Raw genomic sequence first — 22,800 nt, 5'->3', positions numbered from 1 at the left:
GAATGTCATGACAAATAAGTCTGCATGTAAAGTAAGTAAGTAAGTAAGTAAGTAAGTAAGTAAGTAAGTAAGTAAGTAAGTAAGTAAGTAAGTAAGTAAGTAAAACTAGGTGTGTTCTGCTATATTTTTCAATTCCAATTGAACTGCTGGAAATAAAACATTCTGAAATCAAGTTTAGATCTGATATTGAAATCATCATTCTTATTTGGATTACTAGATTTGGTTGCCACAATTTACTGCTTACTGAAATATATTTAGTTACCTAGAGATTTAATCAAGCTTATATTGTTCATATTTTCTCCTTACATTTGGTCTCAGCATAGATCCAATCATTCTTCACTTATTTCAATAAAAAAGGAATGCTAGATTCATATTTCTAAACAAAGGCTTTCACACATTCACCCTTTATATAAATACCTATTTCTGTGACACAAGATATTTCTAAATACATGATCAGAACCATAGTACTGAAAGTCAGTGAAGACAAAAAATTTGTTGTAAATATCAAGGCCACATTTTGAATGTTGTTATTTGTAGATGTTGACTTCCAGCAGCTGTATATATTGCTTTCATTGCAGTGGAACCAACCCAAACTTTGAATTCCTTGAAATGATTTTTGATTTACTTTCTTGAAGGGATAAAGAGGTATTTCAACTGAAATTTTAAGAAACCATATAGTCTTGCAGTTGAAGGTAGAAATTATATTCCTGGACTTTGTTCCTGGACTTTCAGCCAAATTTCCAATGGATTTTGTCCATATACTAGGCAAAGAATCAATAAATAATTGGTTGGTTAGAAGATAAACAAAAGATTAAAAAGTTTAATGTATTTGGTTTTTCCAGTGAGATGTTTGACTACAAGTCCATTATCATTAGGGTATGTGGATGGAATGGTGTAATGCCAATTTTTAAAGCATTTGTATAGCATAAGATATTAAATTATGCCTTTTGAAGGACAAAAATAAAAGACTCATATTCTAAAATACTGGAAACACACATAAAGCATTGAATATGCATTGTAGAAAGCATACTTTGGAAGCACATCCCCCTGTTAGATTGTTTAAATTAGGACTTGATCAATTAGGTCTCTTAAATACTAAATACTTATTAAAGTATAATAAATAGTTCTACTGGGAACAAGGAAAACAATCTGGTAAATTATTAGTTTCACATCCAAAACAATTGAATCGAAGTAGGATTATACCACAATAGGAAATTTTGGAGGAATAATTCATAGAGACAACAACAAAATTAGCTTTTTGTTTCTAGAGTATAATAAAACTTTATATTCCAGGAATGTACGCATACTAATTGAGAAAAATGCTTTTTCAGATAGAATAAATTTTCCAGAGATCTTGTTGTTTCAAAAGAGTTAGCTGCACCTTGAACTAATATTTGACACCATTGAAATAACAAATCTGGGAAAGAAAAAAAAACAACCCTCAGTTGCCAGGACATATGGGATTCCCTCAATGGTAGTAAGACAATAAGGAAAGCATGCCTCTTATTTTGCTAGAGGTTCACAAGAAATCTTTCGAAAATAGGGACTTTGCCTAAGTCTAAGAAAACTATGAGGCATATATTACAGTAAAACAAGAAAGGATCCCAGCAATTGTGTGAATCGTCATTCTCTAAGGTTGATGCCAATCTTTTAACAGCTACTGTACTTCTGTTATGCAGCTGAAGAAGGCATTACATTCAATAAGCCACTCAAGACAATTCCGTTTCATTAAAGGACATCAAGTATCTGATAATGTTAGGCTTATGGTTGACCTATTAGATTTGTGTAAAAATGAAAATGAATGAACCATGTTGCAATTGTTGGATGCAAAACAGTCCTTGATATGTTGCAAATTAAATTTTTGGAATAGTCACAAAGCTATGTTATTAAGTCGAATTGAATTGTCAATTTAGAAAACAGATATTAACTTTTATTTTTGGAAAATCTCACAACAAAATCCATACTGAAACATAAACAATCTGGATTCCTTGCAGAACTAAAGTTTGTTGGGGTTTTTTTGTTTTGTTTTGTTTTGTGCTTGTGGTTAGTTTGATTCTATTGGCCATATTCAATTACAAGAGTGAAGGGGAAAAAAATCACTATCTGTGTCAATGCGTTTCTTTGTCTGCCTGATTTGTGGCTGCTTACTTTCCAGATAAATTATTCTATTTTGAAACCAGTTGAATTGATTTGATTGATTTTTATCCTGTCTTTTGTTTAGAAGTGGAAAGTGACATTCATGGTTTTCACAGCAGAAAAGCCGGTGAGGTTGACTGGGCTCAGAGTGTGTGCCTGGCTCAAAGTCACTCAGAAAGCTTTTGTAGCTGAAGGCAGACTTGAATTGTTTTCCCAAGTTCCATTCCAGTACCTTAACCACTATTTCCCATGCCATGAATTGGCCACAAGGATATCCAAAAAAAGAACACAATCAATGTTCAAGAACTGGAGATGCAAGGGAGATGGAATTTCACTAAGAATATAGGGAAATTTGCAATACACCAAGGAATACTGAACAGAACATAAGATACTGGTATCGAGGGGGAAGACAGCAGGAAAAAAAAAAACTTTTTATTTCATGCACTCCACTTGCTCTTCTTGCCTGAAACAATAAATTTAAGAAAAAAGTGTTGACAAATTGATGATTTGCAGAGGAAGGTTCTTAGGGGTGCAATAGGGAGGAAAACAATAAATGCTTCAGGTACATTCAGCATTTTAAAAGCTCATCTTATTTGATTCAAGATTTGAAAAGTTCACAAGTAAGTTTCCAAACTTTGCTGAAGAACTAATTGTTATATGGTATGAGATTTACAGTTATTATAAGGAACTTTAATATATACTCTTGTTTTCCATTACCCAAGTCAAAAGCATTATTTAAGGATATTATAGAGAAGTTATTATACTGTAATTCAACCACAACAACAATTTTTCAATGAGAAGAGCCATGAAGCTCAACATCTGAATTTTTGATATTAAAAAAAAAAAACATCATTAGCCTTTTAAAACATATTTGTGTTAATTATTAACACAACTTTAAATTTATTAGCTATATGGACATCAATATTTTTCTCCTCCTTCAAATAATATTTTTGTCAAAGGGAGAAAAGAAAAGAAAGACCAGTGTTGTTCAAGTGTTTAATCAGATGCAAATTTTCTGCTTATGATCCTCTTCCTTAAAAAGCAGAATTTTGTCAAGGCTGAGGGTCTAACCTACAAGAAATGTTTGGATTGTAGTGGCTTGGTTTCTGATTTTCAGTTTCTGCATCATAACTTTGAAGAATAATTACTGCTTCATAAAAACGAAGAAAGGCATGATCTTGAATGGATCTTCTGACTAGAACAATTCCAATGGATCTTCTGAATCACAGTTCATATTGTTTTAATTAAGGAATTTGGTTCATCATAGAAAAATCCTCTTGAGGTCTACTTCTCATTTGGATTTCTGTTACTTATCATTGGTTTACATCAGATAAAAGGAAAAAGAATTAAGGGAATCATATTTTCCCCCTCCCCATTAATTCCTGTTGTTGAATACTGTTCCTGGATTTTTTTCAGTGTCACAATTTTATTTGTTAGCTTATCTTGTTCAACCATGTTTCAGTTGAGCTAAATAGCAAACATATTTGCAGCTTTGTTTTCATGCAATCAAAATAAATAAATAAAAACTTTATTTCATATGAACACTAACAAAACGTTGGCTAGAACTAAAGGTTAATGATATACTTTCAAACAAGCCTCGTGAAATCTGAACCCTTTGCTGATGTCCTTGGCTTGCTATAGAAGACACCAACAAAGCCAGAAAAAGTAGATGAATAATACTTGTGGTTAATTATAACCTTTATTTACAAATTAAGGCCACATTCCAACACATGGTTAAGATTAGTGCTGGATCAAATTATTTGGACCAATGGTTTTAGAACTTTGGATAGCAAATACCTTTTAAAACATTTCTCTCTCTCTCTCTTTCTTTTCCTCTCTTCCTCCTTTCCTTGCTTCCCTCCCTCCCATTATACCCTTCCTTCCTTCTTCCTTCCTTCCCTTCCTTCTCTTTTTTTCTTTTCTTTCTTTTCTTACCTTTAAATATAAAATGGATGCTCCCACACAAATACTTTTTTTAACAAGGTAGCAAATCCTTTGGTGTCCAATCAAGAATGAACTGTTCAACCAAAATTCTGAGGAAGAATTTTTAGAACATTCCAGGGACAAAATGATTTTATCTAATGAAAAATTCTGATCAAACGTGAAGATAACTTTCATTCATTTCATCAATAAATTCATTTAATTTATTTAACCCCCGTAAATTTCCTGAATTATTGTCTGTGATCATTAACTTTTAGGCATGGTATGCTGGTTATTAGGTAAAAAATGTGTATTATTACTTTCAGTTAAAATTCAAAATGTTGTTATAATATTTTTGTTACCATTATTTTGTTTGTTTTTGAAGGAAAGCCATGGAATGATGAATGAAAAAAATGTAAAACGTGGAACAATCTTTTGACATTTTAACATCACACTAAAAATGAGTACAGAAAAAAACCAACAATATTTTATTTATAATCTTATTTTAGTGTTTGAACTACAAATCCTGGTTCTAGAGTTGTTTAAAAGATCATGGGTTTTATAGATGCTCACATGAAAATTAATTTCTTGGATTTTTTCCTCCTTCCACAGAATTGTCCCTTCAGGAAATACAGAAATGTGAAAAAATAAAAGAAAAATAAAATATTTTGTTTTGTTTGTTTCTGTTCCTTGATTGTTCTCGTGAATCTACTGCTAACATCCATTCCCCCTCTGAACCATTTCAAAAAGGGCATGAGAAGAAAATGAAATGAAAAAAGACAAAATAGACCGAATCTCACCACTAGAATTCACCATAAAAATTCCCAAAGCATTAACAGAATTCTTACAAAAATTCCTAGACCAGTTCTTTAGAGAATCAAGTTGTTCTATGAAAAATATGGCAAATGGGATAGAAGGGAAGGTATGGGAGAGAAGAAAGGAAAGGGAAATCAGTAGAGTAGGGTAAATAAATGCAGCAAAAAGAGGTTCTGAGGAATACACATAATTTTGTCTGCTTTCGCTCACAATAGAATTTTTAATAAATAAATTTCTTTTTTTGTAAAGACACTTTTTTTGAAACAGTAGATTTAGCCCAGTCAGCTGTGTCATTTTTTTAATAAACTGTCTTTTTTTGTTTTAAATTCCCCCTTAAATCTGTAAATGGTTTAGATCTGAGTCTCTTGTACATTGTCTTTAGAGTTCATTCGGATCAATAATGGTTCATGCACCGAACTGTGTATGGAATTTATTGTGTTAACTGTTGTTGTGTGGTTGAAAGGAGATTTATAAGAGTTATAGTGGTTTAAGTGCTCATGCTCTATTGCTGGCATGGGCAAATGACTTTCTATAGGTGTATCACCTGTAAGTTCATCATCCACATTAATGATTTCTACAGTCCGTGTTGGAGCATGATGATTTTGCCGGTGATGTTGTTTTCTCATTTTGTAAAAAATGACCAACATCACAGCAGCCATAAGTGTGATTGCCACAAAACAACCAATTATGATTTTGGTAGTCTTCATAACCTCATCTATTCCTGGGATCCCGTTGCTAAAATCTGTCACAGGAATTGTGAAAGCTTTTTCCATTGACCTTGTGCTCTGTGGTGTGAGAGAGGTTGTTGCATTAGTGGTGTCCCAATCAATAACTGGTGTGGGCCAAACCTGTTCTGTGGTCCGTGCCTCATCCTGAGAAGGTTCCACAGTTTCTACTGTGATGGTTGAAAAATAAGTAATACACTCCTGTGCGGTTACATTAAGAGTTGCAGAAGCTGTTGTATTCCCCACAGAGTTACTCACCAAGCATGTATACAAGCCTGTGTCTTGCGCGGTTACCCTTGTAAAGTTTAACGTGCCATCACTGAGCACAGAAATCCGAACCCTATAAGCCCCATGTGTTATAACAGATCCATTTGGAGTAATCCAAGATATAGAGGTCAGGGATGTTGATGCTCGGCATTTAAGCTCAGCAGCCATGCCTTCAGTGACATTGAGGTCTGTTGGTGGCTCCACAATCACAGGAGCATAGCATGTGAAGTAGTTTAGGTCCAACTCACCAATGTATCTTCCTTTCAAGCTGGGAGGTGTGTTGCAACGGGCACAGCATGCAGTGTTGGAGGGTGCTTTGTCTTTAATCCACCAGCTGAGCCATAGGATGTCGCAGTTGCAATTCCAAGGGTTATGATGCAGGTGGATTCTTTCCAGATGGAGAGGTGTGAAGAGGTCATGAGGCAGTAGTGTTAGATTGTTGTGGGCCAGATTGATCTCTATTAGTGACTGAAGGTTATCAAAGGCATTTCTTTCAATCACCTGAATCTGGGATTGGATCAGCCACAATTTCTGCAAGTGCATTAATCCTTGGAAAGACCCTGGCTTGATAACAGTTAAGTGGTTCCCAGAAAGATCTAGCTCATCCAGTTTTACAAGTGGTGTGAGGTTAGGAATTTCCCGAAGGTTGCACATAGCAAGGTTCAAATACCTCAGATTGGATAGACCTTCAAAGGCACCTTCAGAGATATATGAAAGCCTTTTTAATTCCCCCAGATCTAACCTCCTCAGGGAAGGGATTCTATTAAAAGCATAAGAAGGAATACTTTCAATGGGGTTGTTTCGCAACCAAAGTTCCTTCAATTTTGACAAGTACACAAATGCCCCATTAGGAATGGTGCTAAGACGATTGTCAAAGAGTTCCAGAGTATTGAGATTAGCCAGACCATTGAAGGCCCCAATTTCAATTGTTCTAATGTGATTCCTGCTCAGTTGCAAGACTTCTAGATGCCTCAGGTGTTTGAAGCTATTCACTTTGATTATTTGAATTTGGTTCTCATGGAGATTCAATAACCGAGTGTTAGTAGATATAGCATCGGGGACCTCTCTCAGATTCTTTCTCACACAAATTACTTTGCTAAACTGATTGCTACAGGAACAGACAGAAGGGCAAGTCTGAGCTCTGACCAAACCAGCAACCACAAGAAGTTGAAGAGCCAGTAGCACCACAAGCAAGGGGTCAAATAGGGCCCTGTTAAACCTAGGACCTATCATTATCTGCTGTGGATGTAAGCTCATCTTGTTCAACATTCATAATTTATTTGGAGTTGGTCCTTCAGGAGTTCCAATAGTCTAAAGAAAAAAGAGAACATCAATATTAGTATCAAATATTGCATTTTTATTTCATACTTATAATTGTGCATTCACACATCTGTTTAAAAATATATTTATCTAGAAACAAACTACTTGAGGATTAATTGTTAATATAAGTTAACAATTAAAATTACCCTTAGTTATTATAACTTTTTCTTTTGGATGCAAAAAAATATATTGTAAAAGACAATAAAGTGTATAATGAAATATAATTCTAACTATTAGGAGAAATGCCTATTGAAAATACTGTTTGGCCAAGATTACAGAACTATGAACATTACTTTAAGCCAAGTCATTGCTTTCAGCAGACATTCCAGATATACTAAAGTTTTGCTGATCCAATTCTCAACCACTATTATCTTGGCTGGGAATTAAGAAAAAGAGTCCAGCACCTCTGAAGGTAACCAGCCAAAGACTGAATTATTCATTTATAAAATCAATCTGAAAATTAAGCTAAATTATCAGAATTATATTATTCATTTCAATAAATCTAAGTCTAATTAGAACACCATTTAAAAGGCTATTAAAACATTTATAATTAACTTAAAGACAAGGGTATATTACTGGATAATTCACTACTGTAATAACATTATTTAAAGAAGAACATTCAGAACCTTTATCTGGAATTTACTTTAAGAGGTTTGTAATTATTGGATGTACAGGTCAGTTGGAAACTAACATCAGTTCTTAGCAGAACTTCTAAAACTGAAGATGGAAATCTATAACATTAACCTTTGGATAAGGATAAAATGATGACTGAATTTTCAAAATGAGATTTATATTTTTCACTTAGGGTTTGGCAAGCCTTTCAAATAAAGCAGTCTAGCATACAAGTTGTCCATACCCACCAACAGTAAAATATCTGACCAGTTTTTATTTGTTTAACCATCTGGATAAAAGATAAATGAAAAACTTGAACAAATAGCTTATAATAGCCCTTACTGCAGAGAGCCCATAAAGGCTGTTTCAAATAATGAAACAGTCTAATAAGACCTTGAAAAGTGTACTTTTTATGTGCACTCAAGAGTATGCCAAAGCCTGTCTGCCATTTTGCACATGCAAAAATAACAAAAAATAGCCTTAAAGCACACAGATGTGCTTTACCCTTACCATGCATTGCAATATATGGAATTATGGATATGCAAAACCATACATAATGGGAAACAGAGATTAAGAGATTGATTGCATATTTTTTTTTAAATGTGTGGTGATGTTTTGAACTCTAGTTCATTAAGCCACTAAATGACCAAAAGTAAAAAAAATTGAAAAAGCAGATTTATATGCAGTTTTTATGCTGCATTCTTTTAATATACACCCCACCCTTTATATGTAATTTAAGAACTTAGTGTCTCATACTTCCCCATGCTGGTACACTTCAGAAGTTTTGAGTGGTGGGTTAAGTTACCCAAAGCACATTGTTTTATGGGGGAGGGATCTTCTCTGAATCATATTAGGTTTGCAAATCTTTCCTCCAGGGAGGAAAATGCCTTTGATTATTTATGCCAAGGGATGTCCAAAAGCTTTTATATCTTGAATACATCTGCTGACAGAATACTTATTGTTTGCTTACTTCAGGAAACAGATATATAAAAAAGCTTCAAGTGATTTTATTTCCTCATACACATTGTCCCCAATCCTCATATTTTGACCATTGCAGGACAGAAGCTGTCATTAGTAATGTGTCCTGAATACAAAAATAAAGGGTTGACAATTTCCAAGTTACCCTCTAAAATTGCTTCTTTCATATCTTTGAATAAGTGAAAAAGAACTTTCAACTTTGCAAATTATTATTATCATTCTAAATCTCTGAGTGCTGATTCATTTGTAGTTGTACCTAAACCCAGCTCTGGATTCATTTTGAATCTCTTGCTCACTGCAAGGTCCCTGTGCTGTAGAGATTAATGAAGGTTCCTATAAATCAGCCCAAAGTGAAGTCTTATAAATTACAGCAAGCTCTAAGCACATTAATAACCCAGAGCTCACAGATATACAATACACATGTTTAGTAGAACAAAAATACTATCTGCTAAAGGCTTTCCTTTAAAGCTTCAAACAGTTTAATTTCATATCAGTGGGGGAAATCTTGTATTTTGAAAAATAGGGAAAATATATTACTGTTCACATAGCAATCTATTTAGAAAAATAATTAACTTATGAATTTATGCAGGTATGGGAATATCGGATAGTTCCTTAGATTTTACTCCTACTGAAAAATGAGTAAACACTGTCATCAACAAAACTAATTGGTATCATTTATTTTGACCTTTGGAAAATAACTTAAATTTCCACCTCATTGCAAGACATTTTAAATCAGGTTTTGTAAACTTGTAATCTCTACTGATTAGGGAGAGTTACAAAGCAGCTGTTTCATTATACTAATGGATGGTTGATCCTTGGCCTATCTAATCCTCATTTCAGTAGTTCTTGAAAGGGCATTGATCTTCTGAAGTCTTTCTACTGTTTTAGACTCCTTAACATTCACCTTAAGGAATATACGTGAAGGAAATAAAACAAAATAAAACTAATCATGGAATTCTAAAGAAAACCTCCAGTAATAGAAACATTCTACATATTCAGAGGACAGTGTTTATAGACCTATCACAGTTACATTACAATCACAGTTTATCCAACAGAATGTATTTGGAAGGAAAATCACAATTACATATGAAAGTGGAAACGCTATTAAGAATCCTCTGTCCAGCAAATGATAATTATAATCTTGTCCTTTGTAACTATGGAAACCTTTGGAAGGTAAAATGGAGTATAGATATTTTTGTGGTCTGCAGTTTACAAGCTGTATGTAATAATAAATGAGGAATGGATCACTAGAAGAAATCAAATGATTTCACTTCCGTTGCATTTTGAAAATAACAAAGTGGTACAGTGAAATAAATTGTTTTTGTAAAAAAAAAATACTTGTTTTATCAATACAGAACAGTGACACATTGTATATTTATATTTGGATTTTGGGATTTTTCCTTTAGCAGGAGGGACTTCTACTGCCAAAATTAGCAATATGACATTTTGGGATAATGTCTCTCAGTAGCTTCACAGCAATTCTATCCTTTCTGTGCCCAGTGAAGAAAACCAAGGTCAGAGTGTATTTTCAATTAAACTCCGGGTGTTACAAAGTACAGAACAGAGAGAACTGCAAAAGCACATTATTACCAGATCTATCACTACTGAGCAATGAATAGGTTACAGGCACTTCTGCATATTATATGTGAACATGTGTGATTATTACAATCAGAAAAAAAAAGCTGAGGAAACAAGTGACATAAAATTAACATCAAAGCTATGTGATCACTCAGAAGAAACTCTAGCAACTGCTGATTGAATAAGCGGAAGATGTTCTTTGGGAGTTAGAAATGCCTGCCAAAGGCCTTAGCACAGAAGTCAAAGATTCTTGTACAAAGGTTGAAGGAACAACTGGTAAAATGCCAGTTAACTTTCTCTAAGTGACAGAAATTATGCTACAGCAACATGGATGATCAATGCAGCTTGGATCTCTGTTGTGAGATAATGCAAATCTCACTGTAGATTTGTAGCCAGAGTTAGTAACATATTTCAGATATCTTTTCACAGGAAAAGACATTTTAATGTAACAGTGAAAGACTATTCAATGTCTGGATTAATAAGGCCAAGTCTATCTAGTCCAACACATGATATTAGGTTATTGCAGGTGAGCACAGTACATTAATTCATCTGAGTAGTGTAAAGAATCTGAGATTAGAATTACTAAGAAAATCAGAAAGAAGGGATCATGAAGCATCAGAAAATGAACATACAAGAAAAATAAGCATATTTGGTGTCTCTCAAAATTGGGATAGAGGATGAGATGTTCACACAGTCAATATTACTATAAGATACTGTAAAATATAGCCATTTTACTTTACTGTAAAGTAAAGCCACAACATTTATGTATGACAAAGATTTGTGTTCAATTGCATTTGTGCTTTATGCACACAGATCCTCAAAGAATGCTGAAGTAATAGTCATGATTCAAGTTCATTATTATTATTTGAGGATACATTCCCAATTAGTTATAATTTCAACACTTAAAATAGTTTATTACTAGTAGCATTATTGTCTATCATTTACAAATACAATAAAGGGTATTTTATTTTGCTCCTGTTGTCATAATCCCATACTGTAGCTCAAAATTTTGGAATAACAACAAAACATATTTTTTTCTAGACTTTGATGTATAAATAATGATTCATGTATAAACTATTTGCAATAGATAGATAGATAGATAGATAGATAGATAGACGGACAGATAGATTTTTTAAAGGCATGCCTGTTCCTTCTATGGTGTTTTTGCAAAAATTCTAAAAGAAATTTCAGTAATCTTATCAAAGTCTTGGGACTTACCTAAAAATTGTTATTATGATTTCCTTGAAGAGAACCTTGAAAATAAGATTTGAATGAAACCTGGTGATAGCTGTTACTAAAGGTAAAGGTTCCCCTCACACATATGTGCTAGTCGTTCCCGACTCTAGGGGGTGGTGCTCAACTCCATTTCAAAGCTGAAGAGCCAGCACTGTCTGAAGACATCTCCGTGGTCATGTGGCCAGCATGACTAAACACCAAAGGCGCTGTTACCTTCCCACCAAAGGTGGTCCCTATTTTTCTACTTGCATTTTTTACGTGCTTTCAAACTGCTAGGTTGGCAGAAGTTGGGACAAGTAACAGGAGCTCATCCCGTTAAGCGGCACTAGGGATTCAAACTGCTGAACTGCCGACTTTTCGATCAACAAACTCAGAGTCTTAGTCCCGGAGCCACCACATCCCTTTAGCAGTTACTAGAAAGATATTATTTAATTAAAATGATGGTCTAAATTTTTAATCGCACCCTTTCATTTATTTATGTATTTATTAGTATATTTCTATCCTACCTGCTTTCTGAGTTATTACGATTCTTTTGGAAAGTCAAGTCTCCTCCTTTTAACCCCACAACAATCATTTTGTGAGATTTTAGTAAGAGTGATAGTGACTGGCCTCAGGTTATCCATTCAATATGATCCTCTAACCAATACAATATCTGAACTGCTACACTATATTCTAGCTCCATGCCAAAATAAACTTCCTTATGATCGTAGAAAGGGACAATATTCAATTTTATTTGGGCTAAATGCTAAGACTGTGTGACTCTGCCAATATTCCAATTCACAATTTTGATTTGATAACAAATTAAATGAAATCTAACATGGATTCAGATTGTTGGTTTGGCAAAAAGTCCAGTCACATCTAATTATCATTGTGAATCTTAGAATTGCATAGCTTTGATTTAAATTATTGATTTAGGTCATTATAAGGTATTCTTTTCCAGGCACATACATACTATAAATTGTTGATGCATTCTAAAAACACCCAGTTGAATCAGCATATCAATACATAACTAGTTTGAAGTCAAGTTAAAGGAAGAAATTGATTGAATCACATTCAAACTGAATGTTCAAACTTCAGTTTATTGCCTACTTTTTCTACCAAATTTTTTAAACCTCATAGATGTTGGTATGTTTTGTTGTAACTGTTATATTTGGAATATTTATATGCTTTTCACTATTTTAATATGCTTCCTACTACCATGTATTCCTTTTCAGATAATTTACCTGAAGGTTCTTTTGAGACAGACTAATTGTCTTTTAAATGATGTTTGTCAGCCATTCCAATCCATATGTTTTTGGGCAATTTACAACAAACATCAATAAAGAACATAATAAAAGCAATAATAAAATACAAAATAAATAAGTGTTAATTATAATCGCCAGCTAGGATCTATCAGAATCAAAATCATGGTGGAATAAATAGTGTTCAGTGCCTTGTAGAACATGAAGACTCCAGCTAAGTATGTTCATCATTGGGTGTTGCTTTAGCAGAATTAACAATTAGGTCTGCGCCTGGGTCCATCCTCCCAGGGGTACATTAGATGAATTGGCTCTTTTTCTTTAAGTTCTTTTTCTCAGCTTTAATGTATATCCTGACCATTTCCTTCTCATAATCCCTTTCAAGAGGGAAAAAAGATGTAGCAAGCAACCCTCCTACTGTTTATAATACTCCCAGTGCTCCAGAATATATGTAACATTCTGGGATCTTAGCCAACGCAGCTTTATCAATTAAGATATTAACAAGGTTCACAAAAACAGGTACTAGAATTTTAGTTAAGAAAAGTGCAGGAATCAATTATCTTAAACCTGTAATGTTTTCATGTTACTAGCATGGCACAATGGAACAATCAGCTGGACCCAATAAAGGGCATACCAAGGCAAAAGGAGGCAAGCAGTGCCTGCTGGGTCCTTAAATTGGATGCTGTGTGATGCAGGAGATTCATGGCCACCATCTCCGGAATTGCAACAATAGAAGGTTGGTAAGCTTCTACAATTTTAGAATTTCATACTGGACATTGACAGGCTGTGAATCTGAAAAATAGTGCCACCAGGAAATACACTGAAATGAAGCATTTAAAAAATACAAACAAACTCAGAATAAAAGTCTTTGCATGCAGATCTCCCTATTCCATAGTCGGCGGACCAGAAGAGAAAATTATTAATCTATTGTTAGTAATCATTTTAACTATATTAAACAATTTAAATGACATTTGAATTAAATCCAGTTTTTGTTCTAACTCTTGGCTATGCTGCCTCCTTGTTTATTTGTTTAGGGTTCTCATGACCCATTATCTAAAGACCAATTATGGTATTTAAGCCCAGAAAAAAAAAAAAAAAACCCTGCGTACTTCTTTTTTAAGGTAAGATAGTTACAACAACAGAGCAGTAATGGGAAAAAAATGCCTTTCATTTTTAATTTGAAAACATCCCAAAGGAATTTCGTAAGGTTTCATTTAGCTTACATATAATGTGAATATCATGTTACCCCCTCCTTTAAAAAGCATCTATCTCTTGGGAAGAGATTAATATTAGCAACCAAGGAAAATATAACAGCATGGTAGGACTTGATTAAAAATATAAATTATCACAAAAATGTTGATGACCTGAAGTGTTAAAGATGCTGCCTTGGGGTCTCATTCCAAAGAAGTCCTTCAAATGGTACAGTGTCCTTTGGCTCTAAGCTGTAGTCCTGACTAATTAAAAGAGGTGGGGAAGCAGCACTTAATGAATCAAAACATTATTTCCTGCAATTCATTGCTTTTCCCTGCACATTGTGGTCTCCAAGTGCTGACAAGGCATAATGCTGCAGTTCATTATATGACAAATAACAATTTCAGAATTCAAGGTTGTGTGTCCACAATTCTATTACACAAGAACAGGAGTAACATGCACACATGGTAATACCTAATCTATCTATCTGTAGCTACAATGACTCTTGATGTCCGGACCTTGCTATTATGGCATTTGTCTTCATGAATCGAGGAGATCAGGGTTTAGCTGGAAGTGAGCTTGCTTGGTTAGGCCATCTCTTATCACAAGTGAAGATAAATTGTGTGGCATCTCCATTATCACACAATATATGGATTAATGGTTGTATTAAAATTCACATTGGTTTGGAAGAGAAGATGTCACTAACATCCAAACACTTTCATTTGGAGAAACTCATGTGCTGTTTCCTTAGACAACCAAAGGGGAAAAAAAATAAAACACCATAATTTTGGGTCCTATGGATCCTTTACCACTTTTGTATAAAAATATGGCTCCAACAGTAGTTTATATTATACTTATTGATGGATATCAAAGCTCAGCTAGATAATTAGTAACATGCATGTGCTTCTACAGTATTTTTTGTCTAGCTCCTGGAGTCCTGGAAGGTAGCACTGCCAAAAGTCAAGGGGAAAACTGCCAAACATCACCAGCACAATTTCATACTCAGTTCATACAAGAAGTAAGGGGAAAAAAGAATGTAAGCATGTAGCACACACACACACGCACACACACGCACACACACACACATGCACACACACACCTCAGCGTTGCCTACTTTTATGATACCATAAAATCATCTCTCCTCTTGGCCATTGAAATAAAAATAATAATAAAAGCCAACAACTTTAATCAGACATGAACCTTGACCATTGGTGGATTGCCCGCAGTTCGCACCTGTTCTATAGAACTGGTAGTAAAACCGGTGGGAGGCTCTGCCCACCGACCCCGATATCATCAAAATGCTTCTGCGCATGCGCAGAAGAACATGCATGCAGCCCTGCTGCAAACCAGTAGTAAAAGTAAGTAGAACCCATCCCTGACCTTGACTATAAAAAAAGTGTTGCCCCTTAGCTATAAGAATATTATGTATTATAGGCAACCACAGGAGCATTGATTTGGTTCTTTTGAACAGAAACCAACCTTTCCAACCAAACCAAACAAGAAATTTCAGGAGTTCTAAGCAGTGGTGGGATGCTGCTGGTTTAACAACCGGTTCGGTGGTCAGCGCTTCGCGTGTGCACGCACCTAATGTGCACTGTGCACGCGTGCACAGTTTTACAAATATTAACCTTCTGTTACCACTTGGGAGTAACACTGCTGAAGCGTGGCAATCCGCTCTGCTGTGCCAATCATCTGAGAAGATAAAGGTAAGTAAAGTGCAGGGGGGGGGCGGACTGACCTGATCTTCGGAGTGAACCAGTTCACTCCCAGCTAATCGTCGGAGCTACCGGTTCGCTCAAACCGGTCGGAACCGATAGAATCCCACCCCTGGTTCTAAGCAATAATGAGCCAGAAACCATTGCTACAGACATTTACCAATTTCTATACTCACATAAATTCAGTGGGTTTTCTATAAGGTATTAGAGTACTACAGGAATGCACATTTCAGTTTAATTAATGATATGCCAAGCATTTCTAATCTAAAACCTCATTCCCCCCTCTCCAAAACCAGGATATTAAATCTGCTGTTTTAAATTGCATTTACCTTCGGTTTGCTGTCCAAGTTGTCAGCTTCATTACATTTTTTTTTAACTTTAAACACTCTACAGATTGCTTAGCTATTTTAAAATTGTACCGTGCCAAAAAGCTCTACAGAAATGATTCAGGATGCTTTATTCCACATTTGCTTGCACAAACTCTGAAAAAGGTCCCTTTTTAATTAAATTTAACAAACAGCATCTGAGAATGGGAAAAAGAGCTTAGTACAGAAAACCTGTAATGTTTCTCTCTTCCTTTTCTATTTATATTTAGAAGTGATAAAAAAGGGAAAGGTGAGAAATTACTATGAGAAGTAGGAAAGTCTTTCCCATCCTAAGAAAACTGACAAAACATTATTTTGGTTGCTTGGTTAGCAACTATTTTTAATTTTCCTTTCATATTCTGGAATGTGCACCCATTTCCACCTGAATAATTCATAGCTCTCTAGGATTCTAAAGAGGAGGAAAGAAAACTTCAAGCACTACGCTTTAATAGAAGGAACATTATTTCAAATGAGAAAGCCATAATTACTCTACGATCTGCGTTTGCTGCATAATTCCCATACATGGGGCAGAATAGAGGAGAAATCACCTCGTTTCCTAGTTTCCATTTCTACTTTGTACATAAAAGGATTAAAGCTGGAATAACCAAAAATTACACTCTTTGGGACTAAATACTCATTTTTATTTTTCTGCACTTGTGGAAATTTTCTGTCATTTGAGAGATACAGATAATTTAATGGTTGCCTGTGGCTCACTACTTTCTTTCTTTCTACTTTTGCCTACCTTTCATCCCATTACTGTCACTTTTCAAATGATTAATATAATAAATAAACATAAGGCCAATTTTTGTTGTTAGTTGAACTGTGTATGGGAGGTGGGGTGTGGGTGTGTGCTTTAGGACATATGGATTGACTGGAAGTGTGTCTGGTGTAAACAAAATTGAAAGTCACCAACAGTAATGCTTCCACCATTTATAGGAGTTGTGGGTGGGATGATGATGATGATGATGATGATGATGCATTCTTTTTGAATTTTCCACCACCTTTCACTTCATAACACCAAATATTCACGTCTTTATAAATAATGTCTGTCTGTCTGTCTGTCTGTATACTTTGATAGTCTTTACTTCTATAAAGGTGAATGTTAATGTAGATCAATCTTTTCATTTCATGAGAAGGGATGTACACTTTTATATGAGTAAATCTGAAAATTTACTAAACAGACACTACATTAGTAGTGAGTTATACATATTCCATTAATGGTGTGTATTTCAGTTGCCAAATCTTCATTCTGTAACTTCAAAGTATTTTTGGATCATGTGACAGAAATTTAGCAGTAAATCTACTGATTTTGACCAACATGAAGTGTTTATGTTGATAGATAAACAAATACACAAATAGACAAATAAACAAATAATTAAATAGTCAACAACTTTGGCCCTTAATCTCCTACAATCCTTTCCCAGATTCTCTCTTCCCTCCCCTCCCATCACAAGAAAGTGCTGATACTTATGTTCTCCCCATTTTGGTAGTGTTGTTATGGCACTGGCGATAACTCTTGAAGTTTGGTCTGAATACTTGCCAAAATGCATTTAAACAAAAATGACATATTTTTGGTTATTATTTTTGTCAAATTTTATTCAAGCAATAAAATTTAATTTTATTAAATTAGATTTTAATTTTATTAAAGCAATAGATTTTCCTCAAGCAATGCATTGACCAGCTTAGGTCTAATTTAGTCAGCTCATCTCTAGCTTATTTATTTTATCTGCGTCAATGCTGATCTTTGGAGACGCCAGAATAAAATATTTTAGGATTGGATGATATTGCACATATTCCTACCAAGGATTTAATAGTTTTGCTATTGGCCATGCTTTTTTTTATCAAATTTGTGATGTTTTCTTCTGAACAGATGATCAGTCATCTAAATTTTTCCTTGCCGTGTATAAGGGGAAAAAAACTTGGAACATGTGCAAGCAGAATTAGTAACTGAATAGGTTTTATCATAACATAGATTTTAAGTGCTAAAGAAAGTCTTTCACAGGGCTTGTGAAGGGAAAAAAAAATAAATGAGTATGGGAAGCCATAGCAATTATTTCCACAACTTAAATTGTTGACATACCATTTAAGAGAAGGCACTCTATTTTGAGATGTACAAATATTCAGTGCATAAGCCTCTTCATTCACCAAAGTATGATTGGCAGATAAAGACTTCTGGGATACATTTGTGTAATTTAGATAACCTGGAAGCTTTTAAACTACACTGTAATCAAATATATATTTGTTTTGTGTTAGAATCTACTCCTATAATTCTTTGGGTACAAGCTTATGATAAATGCTGGAGAAACCGCTGAAGAGTGATGATTAAAACTCATCTAACGTAAGGAACTAATTCTCTCCAGGTAATGTTCTATATCTCACTGTTATCATTCTCTTGAGTGTTAAGAGTTTAATCTCATAGATGAGTTAGCAATGGAGAGACTGAGTACACATCAAATCAGCTAGAACAAAGTACACAAAGAAACCAGGACTCCATTTATAATACAATAAATTCAAACTTTCATGCTTCAATCTCTACTCACAGGAGAAACTGAAAGATTGTGAATCTAAAATAATTCTGCAGAGTACAATTAAAAACTTAGGCTCTTTTATCTGAGTTAAAGTTCCACTGAATTTAGTGTGAAGAGAAAACATGAATGGTATTCTATTTTAATTTATGCTATTTTATGCTACTTATTCAATTTGTGTATCCACCCATCTCACCTAAGTGGCTCTGGGTGGCTCACAGCAATTAAAAACAGCATCGAAAAAGAGAAAACAAATGAACAATTAAGAAATTAACTTCAGGGAAATTGCAGAATGTGTTTTTAGAAGGAAAACTTTAATTAAATTCATTTTATTGGACAATAACAGAATGGGAAGTTCATATATTATTTCCATGATAAATTTTTAACATCAAATTCCCAATTACCTATTGATTTAGCTGCACTTATTTTCTTGCAAACTTGAGTATTTAGCAATAAAACATATTGGCTGCGATAGATTCTCCATTGATCAGATTTCTTATAGGACAAATTCTGTATAAATGAATTATTTTTACCAAGAGCAGGCTGGGCTAAATAGTCATTAATTCTTTCCAACTGTGCAGTTCTTAATTTTACCTAACACTGGATCTCCCAAGTTCACCTCTCATTTCAGTAGGATTTTGAAGTGTATCAGAAGATAAATTAGTTGTACTGTAAAGGGTTTTTTTCCCTCGTTTAATGACTCTCCTCTATAAAGGGTCAGAGGGAGATAGAAAACAAGCCACTTAGAGTTAATTATTAAACTAAAGCTGAGTCATTATAGCCAATTGCTTATGTGGAATGAAAACATTCCTGGTAAAACTTTCATGAAATTACTGATTATATTGAATAAAATGCTGTTTAATAATTATGAATGAAGTCAAATTCTTGTTTTACTGTTAACAGGCTGTTTCAGCTATCAGAATTAGCTAAAATTTAACTGCAAGGTCAGTATCAATTGAAGCCTCTAATTGTCTACATGTTCTTAGCTTTCATCTGTTTGAGGCTTTGCTAAAATACATGTTTTTTTAAAAAAAATCTTCTTTTTCCTGTTTGTTTTTTTTTAATGTCCTTGGATGTGCACAGAAACACTCCATTACACATGGATACTCCTAAAACACTTAGTACTGTAAAACAAGTGAAAGTGAGAGTTTTGTATCTAAATGTGAACGGTAGTTCTAGTTCTGCCTTGGGCATGAATTCAACTGTGTGGCTTTAGGCCAGTCACTCTCTCTTAGCTCTAGAGAGCTAAGGTCTGCAGAGAAGAGCATCTATGATAATAAGAGGTCTGCAGGATAAATTCTATGGGGAACAGTTAAGGAAACTAGGTATGTCTAGCCTAACGAAGAGAAGAATTAAGAATGACATGATAGCTGTTTTCCAGTACATTGAAGGGCTGTCACAGAGAGAGGTGGAGGTCAACTTATTCTCCGAAGCTCCTGAGGGTAGGACAAGAAGCAAAGGGTGGAAGATTGTTAAAGAAAGAGTCAACATAGAACCAAGGAAAAAGTTTCTGATTGTGAGATCAATTAATCAATGGAACAGCTTGTTTCTCTGAGTTGTGGGTGCACCATTGTTGAAGGTTTTCAAGAAAAGATTTGACAACCATTTGTCTGGGATGATATAAGGCAGTGATGGTGAATGTTTTAGACACCAAGTGCCAAACTGTGCATGTGTGCATGCCAAACTGACAGACATGCAAGAATATGTGCATGTGCAAACTTGCGCATGCACAAACATGCACAGTGCAGACATGCACATGTGCACCTGTGCAGCAGAGACCCAAAGACCAGCTGGCTGGTGGGAGGCAGGGCATCCCAACACTGGCAGCGCGGCAAGAGGTAAGATATTTTTCTTTTGTGAGCTTCTATTTCATCGTTTGCAGGGAAACAGAGGCTCATGAAAGAAACGTTACAGAGGTCTGACCTGGGGTGATGGCACGCATGCCAGCAGAGAGAACTATGCATGCCACCTCTGGCACGCATGGCATAGGTTCGCCATCATGGATATAAAGTCTTCTTCTATAGACAGGAAGTTGGACTAGAAGCTTTTCAAGGTCTCTTCCAGCCCTTTGATTCTATGAGCGCCATTTGTGAAAATGTTGCCAAGAAAACAGCAGGTACTTGTTCCTGTAAACACCAAAAGTCAGGGTTGATTTGATTGACCAAGTTTATGAGTACTTCTAAGTTCTCTATACTTTAATTGAATCCTGCTGGTTTTAAATAGGAAACACTATTCAAAAGAGGTACAAAATGGGAACTAGAGTTTCATTCTTCAGATCCTTTTCAGTTTCATGTACTGTATTTTTTTCCTTCCAATTTTCATACTGATATTGTCATTGTCACATTACAAATAGTAGATGTGATTAGACAGGCTATGTCAAAATGAGCCAATTAAAAATAGCATAAATAAGTTTATTGAAACAACTAACATAAGATTAAGTTTGCTGACTTCTACCACCACAAAAGGTAAAGTTCTGATCTATTTTATCTAAAGCTTGAAATAAAAAGCAAACACAGAAACAACATCATACTATCAGAAAATAGAGAAATTGAAACACACTGTAGAAAGATTGGGGGAACAATAATAGCCTTGAGATAAGCATCAAAAAAACATAATTTCTTATATGTCTAATTTTGTTTATTTATTAGATTTATATAGTACCCATCTCATTCTGAAAAGGGACCCTGAACCTTTACCCTCACATTTATTTTCACATAATACCAGGTGTTTCAACCGCATATCTTTTCTTTTAGTGGAATACAAACTATACCAGTCTATTCCATTAATTAGATCATACTAATTACAAAAAGGCAAATATGGGCTGATTCAACTTCTTCCCTATTCATGCTATTTCCCATGCTGGCTCTTCTCTCTATTGATTACTGGCCAAAAAATTCCTCAGTTACAATTCCTGGAGTGTTATTCTCAGCTGCAAGCAGGTGAAGACCATTGCAACAAGAAATGACTTTAAATATAAAGCATTGTCAGACATTTGCTTACAGTAATAAGGGCTGTGAAAGCACCTTTCTTATATTAATATAAGAAGAACTTAATAAGGATATAATATAAGCACCTTTGCTTATATTAAATATTTAAAAATGTGGAAATTCATAGTAGCATGCTTCATGAAGCATTTTAGAATACTTCGTGCACTTTCACAATAGGAAATTCTATGTGTTTCTTAGATGTATAGAAAAACACAGTAGTCTCAGAGATTCTGGCTAACTTTATAAATTCTTAAGTTGTTTTGTTCCTTTTCTTGTTATTTAGTCTATTGTCAGGGAGTGAAGAACTATCACTCATGCATTAATGCACTGCTTTATCACTATAGCAAAAGACGTGGTTAATACTTTCCCATTGTTTTAAGTTTAGTCAGCAGTAACAGCATCATTCTAAAGTGATTATTAATGTCTCCCTTTTGGGGAAGTTGTTTATTCCAAATCAGAAGAGAATAAAAGAGCCATATTATTTTTTAAAAAAGATTGAGATTGTATTGTTTTTAGAATCTGAGAATATCCCTGTTGTTTCAGTTTGGTTTGGGTGGTTGTGATTGAAGCTACCTTTTGTCTTTAATTTCACACTTTACCTATACACGCAACCAAATTAGCCCTCTCATCATGCAAAGAACAGGCATAATAATTTCTACAGTTCCACTGTAATTAAAGCAACAACAACAAATGCAGAATGCTCCCACACAATATAATAAGCCAAGGATAAATTTAGAATATTAGTATGTTTCACAGCAATATTCTCAGACTTTTCTTTCATCTTTCATGGTATCTAATACCCAGTCTGCAGATCTAGTGAATAAAGAGTGCATTTATATAATGTTCCAATGAACAAATAGGCAATTCTACATTTGTGGGTAGCCCAAAACATTTGGAATTCCATGCTCATATGATTAAAGCATAGCTGGGGATGCTGTACAGGGGTGGGTTCTACTTACCTTTACTACCGGTTTGCAACGGGGCCCCACGCACGGTTTCATGACATCAGGGTCAGTGGGCGGGGCCTCCTGCTGGTTTTACTACCGGTTCTATAGAACCAGTGCGAACCGGGGGCAACCCACCACTGATGCTGTATATGCAGAGGTATATACACATACCAATGGTGGTATTCAGCTGGTTCGGGTGTACCGGTAGCAGTGGCTGCAGGAGGCTCCACCCACCTGCCCAGAC

At 34.8% G+C, this 22,800-nt stretch overlaps 1 protein-coding gene across 6 annotated transcripts in view; it reads right to left on the bottom strand.

Moving 5' to 3' along the window:
• Positions 1-2,703: 2,703 nt before the first annotated feature.
• LRRC4C (leucine rich repeat containing 4C) overlaps positions 2,704-22,800 on the bottom strand; it is a 795,171-nt gene continuing 775,074 nt past the window's right edge. For all 6 annotated transcript variants that reach the window (XM_060687597.2, XM_034417401.3, XM_034417393.3 and 3 more), the window contains one exon: positions 2,704-7,175. In XM_060687597.2, coding sequence (XP_060543580.2) covers positions 5,223-7,133 — 1,911 coding nt within the window. In that variant the 5' untranslated portion in view covers positions 7,134-7,175 and the 3' untranslated portion in view covers positions 2,704-5,222. The remainder of the gene's footprint in view (positions 7,176-22,800) is intronic.

Source organism: Pantherophis guttatus, chromosome 1 (genome assembly GCF_059756535.1).
Source record: "Pantherophis guttatus breed Tessera chromosome 1, ASM5975653v1, whole genome shotgun sequence".
Classification (NCBI taxonomy): domain Eukaryota; kingdom Metazoa; phylum Chordata; class Lepidosauria; order Squamata; family Colubridae; genus Pantherophis; species Pantherophis guttatus.
This window is presented reverse-complemented; position numbering and strand designations above follow the sequence as displayed.